Here is a 20,600-nt window from a genome sequence, read left to right as displayed (position 1 = left end):
TGGGACGACGTCAAAGCATACAGTGACATTGAGAGATGCGCTGTGAAAATATTTCAATTAATAGCAAAAGCATGTTCCACTGATCCATCATATTTCTGGGCCACCACAGGACCACAAAATCCCTAGCAACCAGGAGCTCAACCTAGCAACCACAGCTGCTCCACTGAAGCAAACGGAGGGAAGGAAGGCATCTTACCAACATGTTCTCGGTTATTTATGAGATTTCAAAGCAGCAGCGAAAGGACACCAAAAGGACAGTGGCAACACATTTATTATGGCTCCCACTGTCAGTTCTGAGCATTTGACTTTAAATTATAGGCGGACTCCATCATCTGCCACTTAGCTCATGTGAAGAGAAGGAGCAACTTTCCCTGAAGCTTAATCTGTTTGTCTTTCCCTCCCCTCGCAGCCCCCCCGCCCTGTGTCTGTTGCAACAGAAAATATAGAGAGACAAATGTATATGTTTCTGATCCGAACAATTAGGGTCAGGAAAATGCTTGCAGTTCCTTAAATTTCCAGGGAACCAAACACTCCTGCCTCTTGCTGGGTGCAAGCCACTGGCATCCCAATCGTGCACATGGAGATTGGTGAAATTAGTGGAATACATCAAGTCACAGCCCAAATGTCTACCCACGGAGAATGAATAAATGGGGAGCCGTGTAGCTGGGGCATGGAGTTGGAGTACGACACGGCATTGAACAAGAATGAGCCACTGGTGGGTCAACTGCATGCCTGCATCCCATAGACCCAGGGTGAGCCAGAGAGGCCACATACCAAAGACACTGCACCCAGGGACCCCCTTTTCTGCGAGGTTCAAGCATGGGCCAAGCTAACCCACAGCGAGACAAGTCAGGTTGATGACTTCGGGCCAGGGGCCGGGGGGACAAGTCTGATGGCCAAGAGACTTGAGGGAGCCTGTGTCAGAATGAGGAATGTTCCAGGTGTTGATCTGGGCTGTGGCTACAGGTGTGGTTAAGAACATAATCATCACTGAGTTGGAGGCTGAGAATGAGAGCACTTTATACGCTTTATGTCTCACCTCGATTTAAAAAAAAAAAAAAATTAACGGAAAAAAAGCCAACTCACACAATGCCCGGGGTTTATCTGAGGCAATCAAAGACTCAAGGTCAACCCAAGACTGCAGATAATTTAGTGAGAAAGAAAAAATCCAAAATGCTGTCTCCACATTAGACTGGCTGTGCTTAGAGCACCCAGGAGATTCCTACAGAGAGAGGCCAAGTTTGGATTTGGAGTCGGGCAGAGCTGGACGTCCCCAGCACGGTGACTCTGCACAGGTCTCTTGGCCTTGTGCTGGGACTCAGTTTCCACTTCTGTAGGATGGAAATCATCTCCTACCTTCCTCCAGAGCCGCTGTGAGGAATAAATGAGTCATATGTAAAGCACCTGGCATTGTGCCCGGCACACAGTGGTGCTGGATAAATGCTGATCTCCGTGCACCAGGGCGTCTGCTCCGGCCACGTCGTTACTCAGGCTGTTCCGCTTTCTGGGACACCTTTCCCTACTGCTGCCCACGGGCATGCCCGGCCCTCCATGGAAAGCAAAGCAGGCATGGCCCTGTCCTTGAGAGGCTCCCAGTCCAATGAGGGGGACAGATGTGCCAACAGAATGACAGCCAGAGTGAGTGCAGGGGTGGGAAGAGGGGGCTGGGAGACTCTGGGAAGGGTCAGAGGCTTCCTGGAAGTAGTGGCACATGAAGCAAACAGAACAAGCAAGGAGAAATGGGTGCTGAGGGTCGTGGGGGTGCAGGAAGAGTCTGTCTCCACACAGAAGGACGCGGGGCTGGGGAGCATGGTGCACTGGGTGCAGAGAACCCTGCGGATGGTGGTGCAGGGCTGTCGCAGAGCGGAGGGCAGTGGGGAGCCTCGGGTTGCAGCCGGGAGCTGCTCTCCGAAGGAGTCCATGGTGCTGGAGGACTCGCTGGTCGGTGGGAGACTGGCACGTGAGCATCCTCCTCCCTGAAGCCGGCTCTGGGAGGAAAATGCTGAACATTGACTTACTTCGCTTGCAAAGAACATCGGTGCCCACACAGGTGGGTGAAGCTCATAGAGAACGTGGGGAGGGCAGGAAGGTGTCAGCCCAGAGCCTGGACCTCCTCATGTCTGGGCAGCTCTCCCCATGCTCTCGATCTGACCAATTTGCATCCTACCTGGGCACTGAGAGTCTATTTAAGGACCGAGAAGGGCAAACATTAGCTGAGCACCTACTATACCACATGGGGCACTTTTACTCTATATGGTGGGTGTGAGTCTCTCCAACGGACAGAGGAGGAAACTGAGGCCAAAGCCACCCACCTGGGGAGGAGGCAAATCACTACTTGCCAGATACTCTACTGGGTCTCCAATCCTGGGAGCTGACCAAGGAGCTGGGTATGGCTCTACCCATTCCACAGGTGCAAACACTGAGGCCAAAAAAGACGCTTGGGTGGCTCAACAGTTGAGCAACTGCCTTTGGCTCAGGCGAGGTCCCATGGTCCTGGGATCGAGTTCCACATCGGGCTCCCTGCAGGGAGCCTGCTTCTCCCTCTGCGTATATCTCTACCTCTCTCTGTGTGTCGCTCATGAATAAATGAAATCTTAAAAAAAAAAAAAAAGAAAGAAAGAAAGAAAAAGCGACCCAAGAGGACCCAGTGGGCCAGACCCCAGGGCACATGGTCTTCAGCTGTGATACAGGATTGAAGTAACAGAGTGGAACGGACAATAGTGCCAAATTTAGGGTCAGGTCCAACCCTGCCCCTGCCACTGCCAAGCTGTGTGCTCTTAGGCAAGTAACTCTACCTCTCTGAGCCTGGTTACCGCTGCTGAAAAACAGATGTGATAATAATCCTTTTGCTCAAAGGATCATTCAGAGGATTAGGGAAGAGAAGGCTCTGGGCAGAGCCCCTGGCAAGAGTGCATGATCCCCCAACTTCCCGTTGGGAGACCATTCCTCCACAGTTGACAATTGGGTCATAAAAAATAAATGCGCCTCGGGCCAAAGCCTGGAAGGTAACAGCCAGAAGCAAACTGCTGGGAGGCAAAGATGATTATTATTATCACCGCTGCTGGGCACTTTAAAAAAAAAAATCAGGCTAGGTTGCAGAAAAATAAATTACAGAGAAGAAGAAAATAATATGAAAGCTTTGTGATTTCAAATGTGTCCTGGTGCCCTGGCAGATCTCAAATAAGTTCCATTTAAAAGCTGAAAGTGGCAGGCAGCAAGGGCGCAGTGCAGGGACAGGATGTGGGACTGCCAGTCAGCGAGCGGAGGCGGAGGCCACTGGGGGACCAGCACCGGCCCAATTTCCCGCCCCGGGCCCTGCTCCAGCCTCATCCTGTGCTCTGCAGCCACACTGCCCTGTTTGCTGCTCTCCCCCTTCCCCTTTGCATCAGGCGCCCAGCGGAGCAGGAATACTGGCCTCGCTGCACCTGTCTGACTTCACTCCATGCACCAGCAGACCAGCTCATGCTCACCTCCTCCGGGCAGCCTTCCTTGATACGCCTCCACCCCTCCCAGCCTGACCTCAGCCTACGCGCACCTCTGTTCAAGCACCTGTCATTCTGGCTTCGAATTATCTGCTAATATGGCCTCATGGAGGCCTCCACCTGCCTTCAAAGCCATGAGTCCTTTGTGACAGAGACCCAGCTGAGCTATCTCTGTGCCAGTGCCTGGGACACAATGAGATCAGTAAATGTCCACTGATGAGTGAATGTCAATGGGATGCCACTTAGTGTCCCTGAATCACAACCATTAATGCTGAGATAGTTTATCCACCCACTGTGCCAGGCCCACGGTGCTACCAAACCCCATGTTCACGGACCCCAGAGGCCAGGCTGGCTGAGGAAGGAGGGCCCCGAACTCTCAAATTCCCTTCTCTGGGCCCCTCTGTGATTCCCAGCAACCACCCCAGCTCCCAGGACACAGGCAATGGATCCAACGAGAGACATGAGATCCCCAAGGCCCCCAGGAAATGCCTTTAAATGCATAGTGGGATAAATTAAAGTGCAATTAATAAAGTTCTGTCTACCAGAACTAAAATCGCAGTGAAATTTAGAAAATTGAAAAGACACGATATTAGCCCAGTTATGGTGAGTGGGGCTGCTCGTTCGTTCATTTATTCACTCAACAAACATTTATTGAGCACTTGCTGTATGCTGGGCTCAGGGCAAGGCCTTGTAAAATATACAAGCAGTGAACAGGACACTGAGGTCCCCCATCTTCTTGGACCTTAGGATGGTGGGGAGACAGACAATTAGCAAGCAAACATGATGAGAGATTGTTATCAATGAGCTCATACACACACACACACACACACACACACACACACAAACATTAGCAGGAGGTCTCTCCCCAGAGGGCTGGGAAGCAGGGACAGTAACACTGAGCCGGATGCCCAGGATGGAAGCACAAAGATGTTTATCGTCTCATTATTAAGAACTACAAGATGGCTTTAGAACCTTTTCAGTAAATGGACAACAGCGGGGAACTCTTCGGGGAATCCTGACTCGCCTCTGAACGTCTAGTCATTAAGGATACTGTTTGTGAAAGTTTTGATGACATCCAGTTTGTTATGAACTATATAAAATATTCATAGAGGGATCCCTGGGTGGCGCAGCGGTTTGGCGCCTGCCTTTGGCCCAGGGCACGATCCTGGAGACCCGGGATCGAATCCCACGTCAGGCTCCCGGTGCATGGAGCCTGCTTCTCCCTCTGCCTGTGTCTCTGCCTCTCTCTCTCTCTGTGTGTGTGACTGTCATAAATAAATTTAAAAAATATATAAAAAAAATAAATAAATAAAATAAAAATAAAAAATAAAAAAAATAAAATATTCATAGAAAAAGTGCTGAGAGCAGATCTGTAAACACGTTACCAATGGATGTCTCAGGTTGGCCAAGTCATGGGTGTCTGTGTTTTGGTTTATGTGAGTGCATGTGATTTCATGTTGGTTTTGTCTCTATGCTTTTTTCTGATTTTTTTCACAGAAAGTGTGCATGGGGGCAGCCTGGGTGGCTCAGTGGTTTAGCGCTGCCTTCGGCCCAGGGCCTGATTCTGAAGACCTGGGATCGAGTCCCACGTTGGGCTCCTTGAATGGAGCCTGCTTCTCCCTCTGCCTGTGTCTCTGCCTCTCTCTGTGTGTCTCATGTCTCTCATGAATAAATAAATAAAATCTTAAAAAAAAGGAAGTGTGCATGGATTAATTTTGAAAAAATAAGTATTATATGTATATATATTTATTTAATCTCTACATCCAACGTGGGGCTCAAACTCACAACCCTGAGATCAAGAGCCACATGCTCCATCTACTGAACCTGGCCAGGGTGTCCCAAAAAGTAACTGTTATATTAAAAATATAAACTTGAGGAGAGAGATAAGGCCAATGAGACAGAAAACAAGGTGTGTACTGCCGAGAGGCCTGGACTGGGGGTCTCGTGGACCGCTGAGGCCTTGCCCCACCCAGCTGGTCCAGTGCTGCCATACAAGGTAATGGTGAGTAATAATAACAAATCATAATCATCATAATAAATGTTGAGCGTCCAAGCACTTGATGGACTTTATTTCACTTAACCTGGGCACAAGGGGGACTATGAACACCCAGTTTTACCATTGAGGAAACTGAGGCACAGGGAAATGAAGTCACCCAGCTTAGGGCCACCCATCCGGTACTGGAATCCTAACCTGGATTTGTCAAACTCCAGAACCGTTTTATTTATTTTATTTTATTTTATTTTATTTTATTTTATTTTATTTTATTTTTTTATTTTATTTATTTTATTTTATTTATTCATGAGAGACAGAGAGAGAGAGAGAGAGAGAGAGAGGGAAAGATACAGGCAGAGGGAGAAGCAGGCTCCCTGCGGAGAGCTGATGTGGGACTCGATCCCTGGACCCCGGGATCATGACCTGAGCTGAAGGAAGACACTCAACCACTGAGCCACCCAGGCGTCCCCAGAACTCGTTTCTTAACCACTGTCATCAGTGAATTTTCAGGGAACAATGAAAGCCTCGGTTACAGATGAAGTCAGAGGTGATCCAAGCCTGTGGGACTGGCTAGGAGGAGGAGGAAGACGGCTCAGCCAGGGATGAAGTGGGCAGTAGAACTGCCAGATGAAATGCAAGACCTATAGTTCAATTTGAATCTCTGATAAATGGTGGGTAATGTCGTCCTGTACGTATATTCCCCCTCAATATCTGGTGGTGCAGGAATGCTGGCCTCTTGACTCTCTGGCTCACCTCCTCCAGGCAGCCTTCTCTGATAGGACTCCAACACTCCAGGCCTGCCCATGCAATATTTAAGGCATCATTATACTAAAAAAATTATTCCGTATTTATCTGAATTTCAAGTGCAACTGGGCATCCCATGGGGGTGGTTTTTTGGTTTTGTTTTTTTGTTTTTTGTTTTTTAATTTTACTGAGTTATAATTGACAGATAAAAATTGCATATTTTAGGTGTACCGTGTGATGATGTGATATAAGTACACATTCTGAAATGACTGCCACGATGAAGTTAATGAATACATCCATCACTTCACATAGCTACTATTTTTTGTGTGTGGTGAGAACACTTAAGATCCACTCTCCTAGGAAATTTGAAGTATGCCATAAGCACCATTATGAACTAGAGTCACCACGCTGTACATTAGCTCCATTACAAGATGGAAGTCCTGGGCATCCTATATTTTTGCGTGCTCAATCTGGCAGCTTTGGGAGCTTGTACTTAGCAACTCCCATCCTTGGGGGTATTTCCTGACCACCCAATTCCCCCCTACTGAGACAGTACCGGGACCACCCAACCCCAGAAAACTAGCTTTGGCTGGGATCAAAGACCAGTGAGCTTTCAGACTTTATTTTTGTTCGTAGAACACTGAGAAAAGCTTCCCTGGATACCTGCCAGGTAGCAGAGAGAGAGAACAAAGGAACACCCCACCAGTTCCCGCAAATCAGCTGGCCTAAAGAAAACACCCCCCACAAACATACACAAAAAAGAAATCTACTTCAAAAGGCTGCCTGACACGGATTCCCACTGTGACCCATTCCTGTGTGCAGACTGTTAACAAAAAAGTCAGGCTGGAGAGAGCTCACAAGGACGGGGCTCGGGCTCTTCTCCTCAAAAACAGCCCTCTTGCGGACTCAGATGGATCCACTAGGCCAAAATTCCTGAACACAAACGGGAAACCCCAGTGCTGGGATAGCCTCTCATCCTGCGCTGTCACGGTCAAGGTCTGGGGTCCTAACGGTTCCCCATCTGTGGGGAGAAAGTGCATGGGAGAAAACCCCACTCTGGATGCCTGCCAGCGACACAGGGTGTCGGAAGAAGAGAGGGTTAGCCCCCAGAATTTAAAAAAGGAACAGCTGCACCATTTCTGCCTACTGCAGAAATGAGCCCCATGTCACCGGTTCTTAGAGAGGGCGGCCCCTGGGCCAAGAGCAGCAGCATCACCTGGGAACTGGTGAGGAATGCAGATCCCCAGGCCCTGCCCAGACCTGCTGGACACGTCCCTCTGGAGAGGCCCCAGCAGGTGTGTGTGCACGCGTAGACCGCTTCATTACAATGTCATCGACAAAAGATAAACTACTCATCTTTAAAAGGTATAATCTGGGCACCTGGGTGGCTCAGTGGCTGAGCGTCTGCCTTCAACTCAGGTCATGATCCCGGGGTCCTGGGATCGAGTCCTGCATCGGAGCCTGCTTCTCCCTCTGCCTGTGTCTCTGCCTCTCTCTGTGTGTTTCTCATGAATAAATAAAAAATTTTTTAAAAGGTATAATCTGATAAGCTATTGCTGCAATAAAGACAATGACCATACCCATCGCCACCCCAAAAGTTCCCTTTTATCATTCTTTCTCCCCCCGCCGCCCACCCCCACCCAGTGCCCAGGCAACCCCCATCCTGTCTTCTGTCACTGGCAGCCCGTCTGCAATTTGGAAAGTTTCACATACATGGGGTCATACAGTTATTCTCTCTTTCATCAGAGATTTTTATCAGCATGATGATTTCGAGAGCCATCATCTCCTTGGATATGCTAGTCGCTCCTTCATTTTTACAGCTGACTAGAATACTATCTTTATCGATACTCCACAGCCACTCACCTGTTATTAGACACGCAGGTAGTTAGTTGTTAGGTTTGGGCTATTGCAAGTAAAACTGCCAAGAACTGGGGACGCCTGGGTGGCTCAGTGGTTGAGCATCTGCCTTTGACTCAGGGTGTGATCCCGGGGTCCTGGGATCGAGTCCTGCATCAGGCTCCCCCTGTCTCTGCCTCTCTCTGTGTGTCTCTCATGAATAAATAAATAAAATCTTATTTTAAAGAAAACTTGCCAAGAACTGTCAGGTCACAACCTTTGTCTGGACATGCACTTTTATTTTCCTGTATAAATACCTAAGAGTAGACCAGTGTATCATACAGAAAGTGTAGGTTTCACTTTTTTAAGAGACCCGTTTTCACAAACAGCTGTACTGTTTTACATCCTTGCCAGTGGCGTGTGAGAGTTCCAGCTGCCCCAAATTCTCACCAGCACTTGGCATGATCAGTCTTTTAAAACCCAGACGTTCCAGTGATGGTGTAGTGATATCGTAGTGGTTTTAATTTGAATTTCTTTAAAGACTAACGATGTGGAGCGTATTTTCACGTGCGTATCAACCATCCGTGTGTCTTCCTTGGCAAAGTGTAGGTTGAAATCTTTTGCCCATCTCTTTGGTCAGGTTGTATTTATGTGTTTGGATAGTCATCCATAATATTCTGGATTCAAATACTTTATCAGATATGTGATTTGAGAATATTTTTTCCTGGTCTGTGGTGTGTATTTTCATATTAACAGTGCCTTTCAAAGAGGACTGTGTGTTTAGTGGCCCATCTAAGAAACCTTAGCCCAAAACAAAGCCAAGAGAAATCTTTCCCTCGTTTTTTTTTTTCTTTTTTAAGATTTTATTTATTTATCATTGAGAGACACAGAGAGTGAGAGAGAGAGGCAGAGACACAGGCAGAGGGAGAAGCAGGCTCCATGCAGGGAGCCCAATGCAGGAGGCCAAAGGCAGGTGCTAAACCGCTGAGCCACCCAGGGATCCCCCTCCCTCGTTTTCTTCTAGAAATATTATGGCTTTAAGGTTTACATTTGGGCCTATAATCCATTTTTATTCATTTCTGTGTATGGTGTGAGGTTGTGGATTGAAATACGTTTTTGACACAAGAATTCCCCATTATTCCAGCACTATTTGTTTCCCAAACTGTATCTTTGTTAAAAGGCTTTGGCATGGAAATGATCTATCCTCCCCAAAGTGGTGAACTTCTATTCATTCCTCAAACCCTGTCAAATGTCCCTGTAGCTAAGAAGCTCTTTAAACTATCCTCTGGTGCCCACGGCATTTTGGGCAACGTCTGGCACATTTGTATCTCACATGACTGCATCAGTGCCCATATCCGTCTCTCCTGAGAGAGTAAAAATTTGTGAATGGAGACCATAATCCCAGCACTTAGCACAGACTTGGCATAGGAGCTGGTGGTATATGCATTGGGTGGTGGGTGACTCAGAAACCAATTGTTAAAATATAAACCAATGAATTTTTTTTAAAGCAAACAAGTCAACACCTTGCTTTTTTAAACATCTCTACCATCTCTCAAGGTCCTACTCACAGACCACATCTTCCAGGAAGCCATCTCTGAGTGTACCTACCCATGGGAATCACCAATAATATTGACTAAGAGTACCTGATTGATGGATCTAGGCCAAGACCTGCGCTCAGCACTTTATGCCCATCATTTCATTTACCACTCACCCCAACCCAATGAGTCCGATACTACGACTCCCATTACTTGACCGGAGAGGATACAAATGTTCGGAGAGGTGAGGTCTGAGGTCATGTATCTAATAAGTGTCAGAGCCGGGGTTTGAGCCCAGAACCCACACGCTTACCTCTCCGAATACCACCTCCTGAATCCCTTGATGTGTACAAGTCCCACTTACCCTACAAGCCAGGCCCTGCAAAGGCAACCCTTGCGTCCCCCACATGACCAGTCCTTGCCAACCACTGGTTAAAAAGAAGAGTAACACAGGGAGCCCCTCCATCACGCTCCCATCCTGGCCACGGGGACACAGACACCCACACCCCTCCCCCCAGAAGGACCTCCTCCTCACCTTAGGCCATACACCCATGCCGAACGAGCTGCTGTCTGCCATCTGGTGAAGGTACAGCTCCGTCCTGGAAGCAGAGAAGGGACTGGAAGTCAGGGAGGGGCTGCCCACCTCAGTGGCTCGGCAGACCAAGTGTTCATCACGGCAGAGGGCTCCCAGGGCCTGCCCCAGGCCCTTGTCCCCTTTCTGGAACATTCCTCACTTGCAGCTCTTCCCCGGCCCTTCCTAAGTGCCAGGAGAACCCAGCATGAAGAATCACAAGCTACACCCAAGGGAGCAGGTTCTAACTCCAGGTCCTCTGCTAACCGGCTGTGTGAACTCGCTCCAGGGTAATCTCGGGGCAGTGGACCTGAATGAGTCCTTGCCACCTGCTAAGTTCAAAGATGCCAACCCTGTCACTCACCTGAGATCCAGGTCCAACCCCGCTAGCATCTGGGAGAAAACCTCGAAATTGCCTTCCCCTTCTGGCTGCCGGGCCACACGGCTCTTCTCCAAAAGCATCGTCTGCAAGGGGAGCGGACGGGACGTGGTGGGCCCTCGGGGTACACCTGCCGGCGGGCCTGCGGCCAGCTACCCAGAGGCCCCGTCGGGGTGCCCCTCTGCCCTGATGCACTTTGGGGGGGGGCAACAGCTCAGATCCGCACTCTGCCGGGACAGGTCCGTATGGAAAGTGCACCGTCCCCCATCCCACTGGCCCGGAGCCCGCCCAGGGCCTCGACTAGGACAACACTCTCCTGATGAAAGCGCCCAGAGGCAATGACAGCTGCACGGAGCCAGCGGCCAACACCCTCGACACCCTCGTGGTGAACAGAAGCTGACCAACCTGGACCAACCTGACCCGCGTGCTGACTATTGGTGGCACTGCAGGGCCAGGACAGAAAAGGGACTTCGGGGGCACCTATGAGTTTTCTTTGAGTCTGGATATCATCCCAGCTCAGTGTCCAAACTGCCCTGCTAATAACCTGGTCCTATTTTCTGCTCAAACATGCGTGAGGCGAGAAGGGGAGCGGCATGGTCATCGGGGTGCTGGGGGCCAGCAGGCCCTGTGCCGGGTACACGCGGCCGGCCGCGGAGGGCTGGCGAGCGGCTGTTTCACGTCAGCTTATGCTTGTAAGGATCCAGCGGATGAGAGGCTGGGCTATATGTTTACCCATGAATATTTCATCCCTGCAGCATCCAGAGGTGCAGACAGGCCGGCGATGCTCCGGGATGCTGAGCGAGCCAGGGAGGAGGTGGCCACGGCTGGGGGAGCCACCACAACTTAGCCACATCCCAGGGACCCAGGTGGAGACGTGGCCCTCCCTATGCCGGGGCTGGGGATACTGCAGGACCAAGGGCCCTCCTCTCCTGTCCACCAGAGCACGCACCTGGAGCTGAGCGGCCGTGACTCGTCCCGTGGCATTGAAGTCCAGCGACATCACCATGGCAAACCGGGTGGCACTGCAGCTATGGCTGGTGGACACAGAGCCAAAAGCCCGGAGGATGGTGAAGGTAGCTCGGATCTTCTCCACTGTTGGGGGCAGGAGGCAGGGCGTCACCCATGGCCCAGGAGCCACCGCCCTCACTTCTCACAAAACCACCTTCCTCACTGGCAGCTGCACCAGTCCAAGCCCATCTGGGCCCAAGCCCCAGCAGACTCCCCGCTGCCTCCCCAACTCACACTAACCCACACACATTCCACCACTGCCCTGGTTGTGTACTGCAAGCAGGAAGCAGAGGGAGCAGGATGGAGTCAGGAAGGAGACGTGCGCGGCCAGGATAGATACAGCCCGATGACAGGGGCCTCCTGGATCTGATCCAGAGGGGCAGGGCATTAACGTTCTCAGGCCTGCTTTGAGGTAGTTCACAGGGTAGCAGCAGCCTTGAAAAGCCCCGCTGGCTCTCCACAACTATTTACTGGGCACCTACTATGTGCTAGGCACTGTGCCGGGCACCTGGATACAGTCTATCCTGACTCCCACCCTCAAGCTCATGTGCTCACAGCAGAACTGTGAGCCAAGACTGGTGCCTCTCTCCGCTGCATTCCCAGCCCCTTCTATGGGTCCGGGGAAGAGTAGGTGATCAATAGAGCTTTGGAATAACGCCACTGACACAGCGGCACCCATAACAGTTAAGGGGATTTGATATGGCTCTGCCTTTGCTGGATCACTAATGTGCAAACCAACCTCCCTATGCCTCTGATTCCCCATCGGAAGATGGGGATAGTGATAGTACCCACGTCGGGGCACCGGGGTGGCTCAGCGGTTGAGCATCTGCCTTCAGCTCAGGGCGTGACCCTGGGGTCCCAGGATCAAGTCCCACATCGGGCTCCCTGCATGGAGCCTGCTTCTTCTGCCTGTGTCTCTGCCTCTGTGTTTGTGTGTGTGTGTGTGTGTGTGTGTGTGTCTCATGAATAAATAAATAAAATCTTTAAAAAATAATAATAATGATAGTACCTACATCATGCGGTTGTCACAAGGACTAAAAGATTTTAATAATGTAAAGCCTTTAGTCCCTGCTCCAAAGGCGGTGTGGCTAGTATTAGAATTGTGATCACTAGAAAAGCAATGTTTCCGGGACTATGTAATTCTCAGTGGGGAGAATATTGCCCCCAAGAGGGCAAAAGCGGATTCTTGCCGGTAGGGAGAATGTTGCTTTCTTACGTATAAAGCACAGACATGCCTGCACTGCATGAAGAGAACGCAGTATATCTATGACAATAAGATTTCATGGTAGGGGGTGATTGGGGGAGAAAATGTCCAAAAAGCCTCCTTAGGGGTGCAGCAATGAGAGAAACATTGAGAGCACGGGCCCAGGGCCTGGAGCTCCGGAGCCAGGTGGCCTGGGTTCGACTCTCAGCTCCAGGATGTATTAGCTGTGTGGCCTCAGGCAAGCTAGTCAACCTCACTGAGTCCTAATGGTTTCATCTATGATATTTGAAGAATAACATCTGCCTCATAGAACTGCCTTTTTTTTTTTTTTAGAACTGCTTTAAATCATAAATAAGTTAATATGCTTGGAATACAACTGGCGCCTAAGTCCTCAGCAAACATTTATTATAGTTACTATTAATATTGTCATTATTATTATTAATTGGCACTCTTTCTTTAAAGCCTAGCTGAAACATCGCTTCCCCAAGGAAGCCCCCCACCCCCTCCTCTCCTCTGAGCTCCCTCTGCCTCTCTCCTAACCAGCTCTGCCACCACTTTGTGCAGAGCATTCAAGTTTGGCACATATGCGAAGTTCGGTTGCCCTTCTGGCTGTCAACTCCTCATGAGCATAGGCCCTGCCCTTCTGTCTTTACTTATTGGGTCCCCTGTACAGTTCAGCAGATTGTGCACTGCACAAGGACACCATTTCCAAGGGGCCCATCGTTTACATCACACAATCATAGGTCAGTATATTTGTTAGGATGATTCCCCAGCACGTGGCAGGCAAGTGTTTGGCTCTAGCAATGTCAGTGTATGATAATTTTCCTGTGGTTAGCTGTGAATGTCTTGAGGAAGGAACACCTTTTTCTAATTTGCACAAGGGTGTCCAATGGACAGGTGGCCCTGCCCAGAACCAAGCACAGGGTCTGCACATAGGTGATCCATGAATGCCAGCACACCTTCCCACTCTCCCCACCCTCTCCCACAACCCACCCCGGACACACATCACGTGGAGACCACAGTACCTGAGACCCTGCCATCCACACTGCCTGCCATTGCCACCAGGTGCTCCAGGACCTGCTCACAGCAGGTGGTCTTCCCAGCACCACTGCGGCCCAGAGCCACGATGCTCTGGTCTCTCCGCTGGCTCAGTAGCGCCCAGTATGCCCGCTTTGCTAGGGAGCCAAGGTGGGCTGGCAGGCCGTCCCGGCGGCCCCTGAGCACCTGCAGGAAGATGATCCTAGGCATTAATCTTCCCACCGCAGCCAGTGCCCAGGGAGCACCCCAAGACAGTGCCCTACCCCAGCCTCGAACGCTGACCCCTATGCCTGCCTGCCATCCTACCCCAGCCTGGTCAGAGGAGTCTGGAATTGGGATAGCCTAGACTAGACTAGACTCCAAAGTCTAGCCTTGGAGTTTAGTTCTGCCCCTGACTCACTGTGAGTCCTTTGGCAGCCTTTGAGCCTACTCTGAATCTGGGTCTCCTCTTTAGCTCCCAGGAGGCTTGTGTTGGCTCATTATTGGATAGTACTTGCCCGGAATGAGGCAGCTGGATGAAATGGCAAGATTGATTAGTGATGTCTGCCAGGAAAACAGAAGAGGCATGGGGTAGCTGATGGTACATGTGTCATGTATTTGCCATAACAGTTTTAGGTAATACCTGAGGTCCTCCACTCCATTCAGTCACCCACTCATCCATTCATTTACTTTTCATTCAATTAAAAAAAATTATTGAGTGTCTACTATGTAGCAGGCACTGTTCCAGGCACTGGGGGCAGAGCACTATGCAAAACGGATAAAGGAAATCCCTCCCAACCATGAGGAGATACTATTGTATACCTCTTAGAATGGCAAAAAAAAAAAAAAAAGTTTTTGTAACACTCACTACCAGATTCTGGTGAAGACACAGGGCAACTGGCATCTCCTACAATGCTGGTAAGAAGGCTCAAATGATACAGTCACTTGGGAAAAAGTGAGACAGACGCTCATCATACAGCCCAGCAATCCCACTGTTAAGGACCTACCCAAGAGCAATGACCCTTTATGTTCACCAAAGACCCTCCATGCCACTGGTTCTATTGGATATGTATTCAATATATTATATTCTGGCAATATATTCAAAATCACCAGAAACTAGAAACAGCCCCAAGTGCCTTTTAACTAGTGAATGAAGGTAAGCGACCATCCTGGTTGTAACAGCGGGAGTCCCCTGTCCCAGAACACCCTTCCCTCCTGGGGAAACCAGGACAACCGGTCACCCAGTGAGTAGACAAACTGGGCACGCACTCCATAGATGAACCAGTGGCCAGTCGCCGCAATCACGTGGGCCAATGCCAAATGCATGGTGGTAAGTGGAAGAAGCCAATTCAAAGGTGACCGGCTGCACGATTCCAATTATATGACTTTTCAGAAAAGGCCCAATGATAGGAACAAAAACAAAAAAATAAAACAAAGCCCAGATCAGTGCCTGCCAAAAGCAGGACATGGAAGTGGAAGGTGACGACAAAGGATCCAGGGAGCTTCTCAGGGGCCATGGAACTGGAACGATCCTGTAATTGATGGCTGAGTTGGTTACACAACTATACGCGTTGGTCAGAAAATTCTAGGCCCATAAGCTGGGAAGGGTGAATCGAACTGTATGTAAATTATACCTTAATAAATCTGACTTAAAACAGCCCTGCTTACGGAGCTCGCTTTCTGCTGGAAGAGGCAGATGATAAACAAAATAGGGAATTAAACTATATCTCACGGGAGACGTTTTAAAGCCTTGAGCCTGCATGAGATTGCCAGGGAGGTGGGCTTTACAGAGGAGGAGAGAAGAGGTGTGGGGACAGGGCACTGGGCCTTGGCGAGGTCAGGGAGACCAGCGGAGGAGGCTGAGGGGGAGGGCCAGCGGGACAGGGGGAGATCCAGGACAGGGGAGTCCTGGAGCTCACGCAGGGAGCGTCTGCAGGAGGGGGGCGGTGCTTGGCCTGGCCAAATGCAGCTGAGGGCCAAGTAAGGGGAAACCAGAGGTCGGCGCATTCGGAATTGTGTTTGGCAGCATGGAAACCACTGGTGACCTTGATGAAAGTCGGCTGAGCATGGCCTTTGGGATAGAGGCCGATGGGAGATGAAACAGTGAGTGGGAAGGCACCGAAATGGGCCGGGCAGCGGGCCTGGCTGGAGGAGGACATCCGAGAGCCTGGCATGACAAACAGGCGACCGCTGGGCCAGCCAAGACCCCATCTGCCCCCTCCAGTGCCGTTGCAGGGCCAGGGCTGCAAAGCACAGTGTGGTGGCATTTCCTGTCGCCTGGACCTTCGGCCTGGGGCTCAGGCCCATTCCCAGCTCTCTGCTGGCCTTTTCACCTTTTCTGCCCAAGACACCAAGGCACAATGATGAGTCCCTGTCCTGACACAGAACACAGGGCTCAGAAGGACCCCAAAGCTGACGAAGGTGGGACAAGCCCCTACCAGCACCCCCCTCCGTCCCTGCACTGGCTGGAGATGGCCTCTGGACACGCAGCAGGCAGAGAGTCCTGGGGTTCTGAGCCCCGGAGCCACCTCCCACTCTGGGAACGCCAAAGTTCAGGGGACAGGCTATCCCATCTGTCAGGCCCCTCGGGGAGGGGGTGCCGGAAGGGCAAAGAGAATCCTCCTAATCCAGGCCCCCGTGTACACATACAGGTGCAGGCATGCACACGTGCCTTACGTGCTTGCACATGGGTGTGCTCACAGGCACATGCACCCAACCACGTGGCTCGCAGCCACACAAAGGTGTCCCCATCTACACCACACACTCTCAGACCCATGCTCACACACCTACGTGCCCCCACACCCCCAGGCACACGCCCAGCTCCCAGCCACTGGGTGGGCCAGACTTCCAGTGAGAGAGGCCCTCAGCCCTGCCCAGGCCCCGACCAAACCCATCTCAGGGTGGCCCCAGGCCCAGGCTCACCGCGGGTCTGTGCTCCCACCTGGTGGCCATCTGAAGAACCAGACTTGACTCAGCCAAAGCGCAGAAGGTGGTTTCGGGTTTAGACTGGGGAAGCTGGACGCTTTGAGGAGGCCTCACCCTCATCCCAGGGTTACAGGGCCTGGGGCATCACCGAACTCAAATTCCCCCTTACAGGGCACCTTCCAACGCCTGCACGTTAGTCTGCCCGGGATCTGCAATGGAGGCCTCGGGCCAGAGTAGTCGGCGAGAATCTGGCTCAGCATTAGGGCCTGTCCTAAGTCTCCCAGGAGCTTATGAGGAGCAAGAGGAACCATCAGCTTCTTGGGAGGCTCAAGAGGCCTGGGCTGCACTCCCAGAAGCACGGCCCTCACAGCAAGGGAGGGGAGAGTGCACACAGCGGACAGCCAGGCTGGACGGGCCACGGGCTGGGGAGCACCTGACCGGGAGGGGTGGGGAAGAGAAGTCTTGGGGGGTCCAGCCCGTTCCCACCTACCCTCCACGCAGCAGCCGAGGGGAGCCTGTTCTGGCACAGGGCACACCATCTCACGCCTCTCTGAAGACCCCCAGAAGCTGGCATCACGCTCAGAGCAAGAGCCAGAAACATTAGGATCATAACAAAGAACTGGTGTGACCTCGTCCCCACGTGTCCCTGATGCTCAGCTGCTCTACTGGACCACGGTTGTCTTTGCTAGTGGGGGCCTGTCTTCCCCCGTCAAGAACGGAAGCCCCCCAAGGGCAGGCTTCTCTATCCTCCCTGCTCTCCCTCCCTCCTGTCTCAGTCAACAGCCTGTGGGACCAGCCAGGGGGCCCCGGCTGAGGGTGCGCGTGTGGCTGCAGGTCTCGCCACAGGGTGGCGCTGAGAGCTCGCCTTTGCTGTCACTGTCTTGACCAAAAAAAAAAAAAAAAAAAAAAGAAATCAAAAACCAAAAATCCCAGCCATTTCTATACTTTGCAGGAAAAGAGTAAGTACGAGCAGAGTGGAGACTTCTGGGTCCCCATGTCTGTGGGTGTCCGGGCCTGCCGAATGTGCAGCATGGGCTTCGGAGCCCAGAGAGGCTGGCGGTCCAGGCTTAGCTTGAGGACTGGCCCAGCAGATGTCATCCGTCACATGCAGCTAGTAAGGGTCCCTGTCTCTTCAGGTGTGCGTGAGCGTCCGTTGAGCTCTTCTGCTCAGGGGCTTGGAGCAGAGCCTGGCACAGGGCTGATACTCCTTCAATACTTGCTGGCATTGTTACCATCCCCAAGACCCTGCTGCTTCTAGCTGTGACTCCTCGTCCCCCTCTATGGAGGGGGGTCAGGTGGTCTGCGATGACCACTATGACCACAGTGACCATGATGCCCCGGATCTCGTATCTGGCAGGATGCTACTCACAGACGGGTTTGCAGGGGGCTTTGGCTGCCCTGCTCTCTCCTCTGAGATGCAGAGGGAACCCCCACACCCTGAGGACACCCCATGGGTGTCTGTCGAGGCACCTGTCCCCAGCCCTGTCCCTATGATCCCACTCACCTTGCCTGCAGAGTGTGCTGGGGGCCCTGGAGGCTGGAGGACGATCAGGTCTGGCCCCTTGAAGGTACAGGGCAGCTGTGCCCGGTAGCGATGCAAAAGCGTGTTCAGGACACTCGATTCGTTGACACTGACCAGGGAGGCCAGGTCCTCAGCCTGGTCCAGCTCAGGGGGGTTGGCCTGTGGAGCATCACACAAAGTGTCCTCTGGCCTCACACACACACACACACACACACACACACACACACACATGCACAGCCCTGGTGACCCCATCCCTGGAGAGCTGTTTGCCACACATCAGGACAGAAGACAAGGACTCTGGAGAGAGAGAAACAGGACCCTACAAGTGAAATAAGGGTACCCTGCTCCTTTGCCCTTCGTGCATCCTGAGGGCCACCTGTCTCCTCACGCTGGTCCTCCTTCCTGAACTCACTGCCCCGGGAGGACGATGCTCCTGAGAGACTTGGCAAGATTCAGAGAGCCTTCCGGGTCTCAAACACCACACGGACGGTGGTGTTCCAGAGTGAGGAAGTGCCCGTGGCTGTTGCCTCCTCTCCGGCTCTTGCCAGGAAGCTCTGCGTGTGTTCTGTGATTCTCGGAGGCCAAGGCCAGTGCCCAAACAGCCCCATTTCTCTGTCAGCCCATCATGCATTGATCCCTTGGAAGTAGGCCCAAACCCTTCCAGAAGCAAGTGATGATTGCAGCTTCTTGGGGCATCCATTCTAAAAGGCTTCCTACTATTCTTTCCAGCTTCAAAGAGTTTTCTGGGTCTATGGCTCTGGGGTTTGCGTCAAGCCTGAGCCCTCTCATGGGTCAGCCTCTTTGTTTTTTTTTTTGTTTGTTTGTTTGTTTGTTTGTTTTTTAATTTTTATTTATTTATGATAGTCACACAGAGAGAGAGGCAGAGACATAGGCAGAGGGAGAAGCAGGCTCCATGCACCGGGAGCCCAACGTGGGATTGGATCCCGGGTCTCCAGGATCGCACCCTGGGCCAAAGGCAGGCGCCAAACCGCTGCGCTGATCCACCCAAGAGGGATCCCATGGGTCAGCCTCTTTGTTAGGGACACGGGCCTACTGCAAACTCTGAACACCAGCTGGGGTAGAGCGCCCAGGGTGGGTAGAGGGTGGAGAAAGGGGAATGATGAATGAGGCCCACACAGACCTTCTGGAAGAAACACCTTCTTGATTAATAATAGTCTGTGAGAGATGGAAGAGGATCAGGACAGGACCCTTTTCCCCATCATTATACTCTAAATCTCAAAAAGATTTATGGTGTGCTACAAAAATTATGCAAAACATAATTGGGCTTATCAACCAAAAGAAAAGGTAATACCCAAAATAATAGGCCATTGAAACCTAAGCTATAGCTAACGACAAGCTGCAAATTTGGCTCTGAGTTCCCTGACAGCCAGGGTGAAAAGGGAAACTTGCTCCATAGCATGATTTGCAATGTTCATAAAACAAAAAGTGAACTCCCAGTTCTGACAAACAATGTCTGTTAATGTGTCCTCATAAAGAGAACACAGGGATAGAGCAGCAACCTGCCCCCTCAACAATATACCTCCCGCAGAGCAATGAGTTCCATGATGGTCTTCCTCACAACTCCCTCCGGGGCTTTGGGCCAAAGCAGACTTTGCAGTCAGGTGTAAGGAAATCTCTTGCAGGGGTGGGGGAAAGAGGTGTGGAGTAGGTGGGGAGGGAGACAGAGCGCTCACCCTGTGAACATGCTCCTCATCCACCTCGGTGATGGTTTTGTCAGCATCGATGCAAAGTCGTACCCTGCCTGCCGGCAGGTCAGCTGTTCCCTCATCTGGCTTCAGCACGGTTGCTGGTGACAGTCCAGAGAGAGAAAGAGGACAGGCTCTAAGCTGAGAAGCCAGACCAGGGAGCTTAAATAGGTGTCCTGGCTCAGGTCAGAAGGGGGCAGCACTGTCTCCCCTTGGGGCCTGCTCACATGGAGGCTTCCGAACTGTGACCCCAAGTCCTTTGAGGACAGCAGCTGGGTCTGCCCCACCTTGGGCTTGGTGCCAGGCACAGGGCAGGCACCCTGAGGGTTGGGAGCATACGGACTGCCACCTCCCCTTCCAGGCGTCCGTGGCAGACATCACTAATCAATCACTCTTCCCAGCCTTGTTCTGACTGGGACTCATAATTGCCTCTCGGTAGAGCGTGGTCACGACTACTTGACAACAGTGGGCTCGTGAGATGAAACCCCTTTGCCCATTTGCACCACACTTCATTTCCTGGAGGAACACAGTAGGGGCTGAACAATGCATGGGGCATCAATGAATTCATTAAATAATTAATTACCAAAGCTTAATTGCCTTTGGAAACAGTCCCCAGGAGACCAACTGCCGGGTGGGGCAAATGGCACTCAACGCTTCTCAATCCAGAGGCCACAGACC

At 51.6% G+C, this 20,600-nt stretch overlaps 1 protein-coding gene across 4 annotated transcripts in view; it reads right to left on the bottom strand.

Moving 5' to 3' along the window:
• MYO18B (myosin XVIIIB) overlaps positions 1-20,600 on the bottom strand; it is a 255,491-nt gene that overhangs the window by 210,423 nt on the left and 24,468 nt on the right. For all 4 annotated transcript variants that reach the window (XM_077876109.1, XM_077876111.1, XM_077876110.1 and 1 more), the window contains exons 6-11: positions 19,911-20,023; positions 18,199-18,375; positions 13,778-13,976; positions 11,490-11,632; positions 10,526-10,626; positions 10,126-10,189 (exon numbers count right to left, since the gene is read on the bottom strand). In XM_077876109.1, coding sequence (XP_077732235.1) covers positions 10,126-10,189; positions 10,526-10,626; positions 11,490-11,632; positions 13,778-13,976; positions 18,199-18,375; positions 19,911-20,023 — 797 coding nt within the window. The remainder of the gene's footprint in view (positions 1-10,125; positions 10,190-10,525; positions 10,627-11,489; positions 11,633-13,777; positions 13,977-18,198; positions 18,376-19,910; positions 20,024-20,600) is intronic.

The sequence above is a fragment of the Canis aureus genome, chromosome 27 (assembly GCF_053574225.1).
Source record: "Canis aureus isolate CA01 chromosome 27, VMU_Caureus_v.1.0, whole genome shotgun sequence".
In the NCBI taxonomy this organism is placed as follows: domain Eukaryota; kingdom Metazoa; phylum Chordata; class Mammalia; order Carnivora; family Canidae; genus Canis; species Canis aureus.
This window is presented reverse-complemented; position numbering and strand designations above follow the sequence as displayed.